Here is an 8,718-nt window from a genome sequence, read left to right as displayed (position 1 = left end):
CTCCAACATTGCCAAAATCAATGTCATGATGGCATCATCAGAAAAAATGGCCCTACTTACCTTGTCTGATTCGGACTCAACAGAAGAAGGAGAAGGCAGCTTGGTCAGCTATTATGCTGTCAAAGGGGAACCTCGGATACTTATGGATCTGTCGTCGCCTGCTTCGGAGGATGCAGGCGGGGACAGAGGATAGGTTGGAAGTCTGTCACCCTACCTTCACTCTCCTTTTCTTAAAAAATTTAAACAGAGGAGATGTTGCAATCATCAGCAAAATACCCTCCCTGGGTACTTTTCCACTGCTATAGGTTTCATCTCTAACATAAGTTTCGTTTCCTATGAAATGCCTGTAGGCTTTGTTCTTTGTCCATACAATGAGCTCATCCCCTCTGTTAAGTTTTGTTTCTTAAATTGGGACTGATTTCCCAGAAAAGACCTGCATGAAAACCCTAAGTTTCTGATACGTAAGCTAAAGAATGATTTAGTGTCTCCTGGTTTCTTGTTTCTCGCTCCATATATGGTAATGAAGACCCTTTCCCCCTCCTCTTTTTTGTACATCCCCTAATGACGTTTATAGACCAATAAAAGAGAGGCACAGAGGCTTTTTGGAGCTCTCGCATGCCATCTCACCTGAAGAAACATGTTGTCCGTGTGTTTATCTAAGCGAGGTCCGTTGATGGTGTTCAACGTACATTACCAGTCCATTCCTCTGGAGAGGAATAAGTTCATCCTGCAGGCGCAGGATCCCGAGAGTAAAATCTCACAGTCCTCGGTTTACAACAGTTCACTTAATGATCGTTTGAAGTTATAACGACAGTTTCAGGAATTGGGTTTGGCCAGCCTAGAGAAAAGAAGGACTGGGGGGGACATGATAGCAGTATTCCAGTATTTGAGGGACTGCCACAAAGTAAAGAGGGGGGTCAACTTATTTTCCAAAGCACCAGGAGGCAAGACAAGAAACAATGGATGGAAGCTAATCAAGGAGAGAAGCAATCTGGAATTAAGGAGAAACTTCCTAACAGTGAGAACAATTAACGAGTGCAACAGCTTGCCTTCCGAAGCTGTAGGTGCTTCATCACTGACGATTTTTAAGAAAGGACTGGACAGCCATCTATCTGAAATAAGGTCTCCTGCTTGAGCAGGGGGTTGGACTAGAAGACCTCTAAGGTCCCTTCCAGCTCTATTTTAATTGAAAAAAATGACTTATTATCATTTTTCACACTTATGACCATTGCAGCATTCCCCATGGTCATGTGATTTATATTCAGATGCTTGACAACTGACTCAGATTTATGATGGTTTGCAGTATCCCGGGGTCACGGGATCCCCTTTTGCGACCTTCTGATAAGCGAAGTCAGTGGGGAAACCAGATTCATTTAACAACCATGTGTCGTGATTCCGTGCCAGCCTGTGTTCCCAACAGCTGAGTCTGAGGAATCGGAGGAGGAGATGGAGGAGGCATTTGAAGGGCCATCAGGGTCAGAGGGAGGCTCTGATGAATTACAGGACTCACGGCTTGATGAAGAGCCTGGGTCCTCCAGTCGTGTTCCTGATGAAGCTCAGCTGTGTGAGGGGACTGAGTCAGACTCAGACGACACACACCTGATGGATGTGCTAATTGATGCTCGCGCACGCAGGCAATTAGCAAGAGTAAATCAACAGCACAGTTACCCTGTTGAGGTCTCTTTTGCCTCTTCCGTGACTCTCCGTTGCGGAACCTTGACGACATATTTTTCTCCTCCACACCCGCCACGACCAACGACTTCCGTTGGCAAACATTCTTGAAGGTCCCTAGTACCAGACAAACAAAAACCGATGAATGTTTTGTTTAAACTCCTGCTCTGTCTGATTTTTTAACCAATTTTCTGTTGGAAAAGTATTCTGTTGTTTTTGTTTTTGAGCAAACTTATCAGGACTGTTTTTGTAATAAAAAGGGGTTGGTTTTCCCAGCCTACTGTTAAAGAGGGGTTTGTTTTTGTGACGCAACAAAGACGGATGTAGGCTGGGACAGAACAGTTTGCCTTCAGCCTAACCCCCTACTATTATGGAGCAGCTACGTGCTGAGAACGCCCAGCTCTCCCAGCAGCTGGCTTTGTTATCTGCCCAGGTTGCTCAGCTATCTGCCCATGTTCCTGCTGCTCCACCACCACCCAGGAGAAAATGCCAAGTGGTGAGGCCGGACAATTTTTGATGGCAACCCAGAAATGCTTCCTGTTTTCATGGGACAATGCCACCTGTATATCAGTGTGAAAGCAGATGATTTCCCCACTGACCGGGATAAAGTGGGGTTTATGATAAGCCTGCTCTCTGGTTCTGCAGCTTGTTGGGGCACACCCCTGCTAGCCCAACCTAGTCCATTGATGGACAACTTTGTAGGGTTTTGTGATTACATGCGGATGATGTATGAGCTCTAGAAGTCACTTGAACAAAATGAGGCAAGGCCGACGCCCCCTGCAGGGCTATATCAGCGAATTTCGGCTGCTTAGCCAGGATTCAGCCTGGAATGAGGCTGCACTCATGGACGCTTTCCAGGATGGATTGTCGGAGGAGATGCTGGATGAGCTGGCCCATGTTGATGTTCCCCCGGACCTTAATGGGCTCATTCATCTCTGTCTGCAGATCGACGCCCGGCTGCAGCAGCGAAGGAGTCGCCGTGCCACCCCAGAGACCCGTACTGCCCCCGTTGTGCGTGAGACCGCGGTCCAGAGGGAGGAGCCAATGGAGTTAGGTGCTGCCAGACCTCGCCTATCGATGGCAGAGATGAACAGGCGACATTCGAGGGGGTTGTGTTTTTACTGTGGGGACCCTGGGCATTTGGCCGCTTTCTGCCCCAAGAAGCGACAAGGGGCGTCTGTGACTGAGCCTGTTCCGAGACTGCCATCTGCTCCCCTGTTGGGAAACGGCACACGCCCGACCTGAAAGGCCTTTTGGGTTGGGCATCCCGCAACACCGAGCCACACCCTTCAGATGCTGCCCACGGACCCCCAAGGCATTTGATTTCGGAGGTGCACCTGATTCTCCCTAGGTTGCCCAAGGGGATTCCCGTCCATGCCTTGATTGACTCTGGGGCCACGGCGAACTTTATGGATGCAGCATTTGTGGCTAAATGGGCGATTCCCCAATGCCCGGTGGATCCGCCAATGTTAGTGGAGACCATTGATGGTCGAGTGCTCCTGTCTGGGCCAATTAAGGCCGCCACGCAACCGCTATGTATGGCCATCAGTTCACATGAGGAGGCCATCCAGTTTTATATCACATCAGACCTGCATTTCCCCGTGGTCTTGGGACTGGCGTGGCTCCGGGCGCATGACCCACAGATTTATTGGTCACAGAACTTGGTCACCTTTCCAAGTTTACAGTGCGTGGATCACACCCGCCACATCTGTGCCGGTCAGGTAGAGGGGCCCATGGGGGTCTCCTTACCCTCTGAATTGGCAGATTATGCTGAAGTTTTCAGCAAGACTGAGGTGGATCAATTGCCCCCGCACAGGCCCTATGACTGCCCCATTGACTTAGTCCCTGATGCGCCTCTCCCAGTGGGGCGTTTGTATTCCATGTCGGACCCCGAGTTGGCCGCGTTGTGGGACTTTTTGGACAAGAATTTGGCTCGTGGTTTTATTCGGCCCTCGTCCTCGCCAGTGTCTGCACCTGTGCTCTTTGTCAAGAAGAAGTCCGGCGAATTGTGGCTTTGCTGTGATTATAGGAAATTAAATGCCATCACGGTGTGCAACCGATATCCGCTGCCCCTCATCCCCGAACTCTTGGACCGGCTCCATGAGGCAAAGATCTTCACAAAACTGGACTTGCGTGGAGCTTATAACGTTGTCAGAGTTCAGTCGGGTGATGAGTGGAAGATGGCGTTTGGTACTCGGTACGGGCACTTCGAGTACACGGTGATGCCATTCGGCCTGACCAACACCCCTGCCGTGTTCCAGCACTTTATGAACGACATCTTCCGGGACTTGTTAGATCAGTTTGTCGTGATCTACTTGGACGACATCCTGATCTACTCCCCATCGTGAGAGGTGCACCATCAGCATCTTTGTCAGGTCCTGCAGCGGCTCCGAGAACATCGGCTATATGCCAAACTAGAGAAGTGCCAGTTCTACCAGACGACTATCGAGTTCCTGGGTCACCGCATTTCTCCCGAGGGCATCGCCATGGAGCCGAGTAAGGTCGAGTCTCTGCAGAGTTGGCAACCCCCACATCGTGTGAAGAATGTCCAGCGACTTCTTGGGTTCGCCAACTATTATCGGACTTTCATCCCCGGGTTTGCTACCATGACAGCCCCCCTTACTCGGCTCCTGCAGAAAAAGACTCGGTTCCAGTGGGACGCTCCAGAACAATGGGCTTTCCAGGCTTTGAAGGAAGCCTTCATGAAGGAGCCCATCCTGAAGCATCCTGACCCGCAACGGCCGTTTGTCGTGGAGGCGGATGCCTCCGACATTGCCATTGGGGCGGTGTTACTCCAGGCGATGACACCCAGCGGTGCCCTCTTCCCTTGCGTGTACTATTCACGGAAATTGAATCCGGCGGAGCGCAACTATACCATCTGGGAGAAGGAGCTACTGGCCATTAAAGTGGCGTTCGAGGCCTGGAGGCATCATCTGGAAGGGGCGCGTCATCAAATCGAGGTCCGGACGGACCATAAGAATTTGGAAAGCCTGCAGACCGCTCGGAAATTGAACCAACGCCAGATCCGGTGGTCTCTCTTCTTTGCGAGGTTCAATTTCCAGGTGACGTACGTACCCAGCAGTCACAATCAAAGAGCGGATGCTCTGTCTAGGAAGCCCGAATATTCCCGAGCAGAAGACAAGCTTCTGCCCAGGACAGTGCTCCCTATCGAGTCTTTTGCTGCGGTGCGGGAGCCGATAGATGTACAGGCTCGGATTCGGGAGGCCCAGCAGCAGGATGGGTGGGTGGCTCAGCGAAAGGAGGAGGTGGGGCCCAATTCCCCATGGACAGTCACGGATGGATTCCTCCACTATCGTGATCGGCTCTATGTTCCTGGAGGGCCGCTCAGGGGACTCATCCTCAGCCAGTGTCACGACAATCTGGCGGCGGGGCATTTTGGCCTGTTCAAGACCCTGAACTTGGTTTCCCGTACCTTCTGGTGGCCCCGAGTCTGACACAACGTCCAGACCTACGTCTCATCTTGTATCCCATGTAGGCAGGCCACGTCAGCGACAGGGGCCCCACCCGGACTACTGCAGCCCTTGCCAACACCCAAAAGACCCTGGGGGGCTGTGTCCATGGACTTCCTGATGGACTTACCCCCATCTTCTGGATTCACGATGGTGTTCGTGGTGGTGGACATGCTGACCAAGATGGCGCATTTCATCCCATGCCGTGGCTTGCCGTCTGCCCACGCCACCGGTCGCATGTTCATCCAGCAGGTGTTCCGGCTGCATGGTCTTCCTGATAGGGTCGTGTCCGATAGAGGGGCCCAGTTCACAGCCCGTTTCTGGCAGGGGTTGATGCAGGCATTGGATGTCAAGATCTGCCTCTCGTCCGCACATCATCCCCAAACTGACAGAGGGACCGAGAAGGTCATCAGGATCCTGGAGCAATATCTGCGCTGCTATGTCAATCAGCAGCAGAACAATTGGGTGGACTATCTGGCGGTGGCTGAGTTTGCGTTCAATAACTCACAGCACACCTCCACGCAGATGACACCATTCTTAGCCAATGTGGGCTATCACCCTTGGTTTTTCCCTCTTTCCCCACTAGACGCACCGGGACCACCAGCGAACGACTACATGGCAGAGTTACAGGTGATCCATCGATTGGTGCAGCGACAGAGAAGGCCAAGGCTGACTACAAAAGGTTTGCTGATCGGTCGAGGCAGGATACGCCTCCACTAACGGTGGGAGATCGGGTATGGCTGTCCACCAGGAACCTACCATCAACCCGGCCAGCCAAGAAATTAGACCACCGATATGTAGGACCGTTCCCAATCGAGGCTGTCATCAATCTGGCAACTGTTTGTAAGAACTTCCAGGGATCATGGTCTGTTTGTTTTACGGATGAATGTTTTGTTTAAACTCCTGCTCTGTCTGATTTTTTAACCAATTATCTGTTGGAAAAGTATTCTGTTGTTTTTGTTTTTGAGCAAACTTATCAGGACTGTTTTTGTAATAAAAAGGGGTTGGTTTTCCCAGCCTACTGTTAAAGAGGGGTTTGTTTTTGTGACGCAACAAAGACAGACGTAGGCTGGGACAGAACACCATGTTACAAAATTAACAACTGCAGTGATTCACTTAACTGTGGCAAGAAAGGTCGTAAAATGGGGCAAAACTCACTTAAGAAATTTCTCACTTAGCAACATAAATTTTAGAGTCAATTGTGGTTGTACATTGAGGAGTATCTGTAGTTTAAGTACTATCTAGGATGCCACGTGGTACCTTCGTTAGTGGGTTCCCCACATAATAGGTTTGTCCCTGTGCTTTACAAACAGAAGCCAGTAGCCTACTTTCAGCATGCCTAGGTATGAAGAGTTGAATAAATGCCAATGAATTAACACTCCGTTTAAGCCATGGAGCCCTGTACAGGTAGTCCTTGACTTAACAACCAGAATTGGGACTAGAATTTCCTTTTCCAAGCATCTTAAGTGAATCACGTCAGTTGTTAAATGAATCGTGTGGATCGTAAGCAAATCCATCCTCCCCCATTTACTTTACTTGTCAGAAGCAAATGGTGATCATGTGACCCTGGGATGCTGCAACTCTTGGAAATACATTCCAGTTGCCAAGCACTCAAATTTTGATCACGTGACCCTGGAAATGCTGCTACCGTAATAAGTGCAAGGACTGGTCATAAGTCAGTTTTCAGTGCTGTTGTAACTTCGAAGGGTCACTAAATGGATGGTTTTAAGTCAAGGATTACCTGGATGTTCAAGCCAAGGCTACAGAGGCTGCATTGTTGTTCCACTACACCAGGGGTCTTCAAACTTGGCCCTTTTATGACTTGTGGACTTCAACTCCCAGAATTCCTCAGCCAGGCATGCTGGCTGAGGAATTCTGGGAGTTGAAGTCCACAAGTCATAAAAGGGCCAAGTTTGAAGACCCCTGCACTACGCCCTTATCATTGCATGGACCTCCCATTTGCTTGTTTGTTGAACCCCGAGACTCACTTGCACATCAAGCCCATCCAAGATGCCAGATGAAAACTGATCACTGCTTACATAATATAATAAAAACACATGCTCGTGCCTGCAACCCGAGGGAATATTCACAGTTGACTGGGATTAGTTTAATCCTTTCTGCTTTTTGTTATTTGTTTTTGCTCTCTCCTTTTCAATATATGTCTTCAGGACATTTTTAATTAAAGCTATGTGCCGAACTTTAAAAATGAAGCCACAAATAACCCACCGAATTTCTGTGCAGCTTGTTAGAAATGTAAAAATATGATTTGTGGCTGTCTTGTAGCTTCCCAATCAGAGTTGACTTTGGTGTTTTGGGGCCTTGCAGCCAAGGCTCTGCTACATCCCAGAAGATTTGGATGGAGCAATAGCTCACAATATTGTGCTGAGGGCTCCTCATCTGGTAGCCACAATTCACTATCATTAGTTACTCTAGCCAATTGCCCTGTCATTCTCTGGTCATCTCCCCCACCACTCACTAACTAGAGCTGACTCTGCTGTAGCTTCCAGATCAGCCAAAGTTGGCTATTGTTGCCCTCCTATTGAAACTATTGACCATCTTATATGTCAAGTGATTATGTCTATTGTCCACAGAGCTTGAGTGCTTGGTAGATCAAGGTTTCCTAATATAGTTCATGTCCTTTTCTCCCCAGGAAGGACCAGTTCTGGCTCCTCCCTAGATGATTTGGGTGCCTCACAAGATGGCTTGAACCATCACTATTTTCCTGGGGATGGCACCTGCATAAAGCTAGACTCTAGCAACACAACAGCTGGACACAATCAAACAGTTGCTCAGAATCCCAGCTGCAGCATCGACTCTAAAGTTGCAAATCAGATACCAGCTTCACCCCAAGCAACCAAACCATTGTCGAGTGCCTCAGAAGCTTCTGACTGGTCCTCACCTTGTCCTTGCAAGGAAAGTTGGTTGTCATCCAAAATGAAGACTCCACAGCCGACACCTCACCTGTTTGACTCAGCCAGAGAGGAGCCATTCCTATTCAGCAGCCCTCATTGGGAGGAACCTTTGCCTCAGCCGACCAATTGGAACACATGTTTTTGCAGAACAGCCAATTGGGTTCTGCCTCCTGTATGGGATTTGGAGATGTGGTCAGCTGATCAAAAGCTAGTTGGCAATCCGATCCTAAACAATGGTAGATGCATCCCTTGGAGAGGTAAGCCTCAACAGGTGGCAGCATATTTTGGAGAAGTGGCACAGCCTGTCAAGGTCACCTTGATAAAATCAAGTTTTTAAATCAAGTGGGCAGAGATGAAGAGAAGATTTAAAGTGTGATAAAAGAATAGGGACAAGCCCCTGGAGATGGTTGCCTGCTCTAAACCCTAGAAATATTCAAAACAAGAACAGTTAAAACCTTGGCCTTTTAGGTCAGAAACACCATATCTCCTGCATATGAACATCTCCAGCATATCATCTATATTTCTCGACCAGTTTTTTTCGGTTACTTTCTCATCAACTCATCCAGTCTAGAAAAATCATGTTTTGTTTTTTTAGCTTTCATTGTTGCTGCAATCCTAGACACTCCCTGAAATAAATCATGATGAGTTCCATGATCTTGGTCTAT

At 48.9% G+C, this 8,718-nt stretch overlaps 1 protein-coding gene across 1 annotated transcript in view; it reads left to right on the top strand.

Annotated features, from left to right (window-relative positions):
* Positions 1-8,390, top strand: part of LOC107298072 (pleckstrin homology domain-containing family A member 4-like) — a 52,690-nt gene extending 44,300 nt beyond the window's left edge. The window contains 1 exon segment of the mRNA XM_029286447.1: positions 7,792-8,390. Within this exon segment, the coding sequence (XP_029142280.1) occupies positions 7,792-8,390 (599 nt within the window).
* The last annotated feature ends 328 nt before the right edge of the window (positions 8,391-8,718 follow it).

The sequence above is a fragment of the Protobothrops mucrosquamatus genome, unplaced genomic scaffold (assembly GCF_001527695.2).
Source record: "Protobothrops mucrosquamatus isolate PMUCROS unplaced genomic scaffold, P.Mucros_1.0 scaffold3696, whole genome shotgun sequence".
Classification (NCBI taxonomy): Eukaryota; Metazoa; Chordata; class Lepidosauria; order Squamata; family Viperidae; genus Protobothrops; species Protobothrops mucrosquamatus.
Note: the sequence above shows the minus strand (reverse complement) of the source record. Positions and strands in the feature narration are given on the sequence as shown.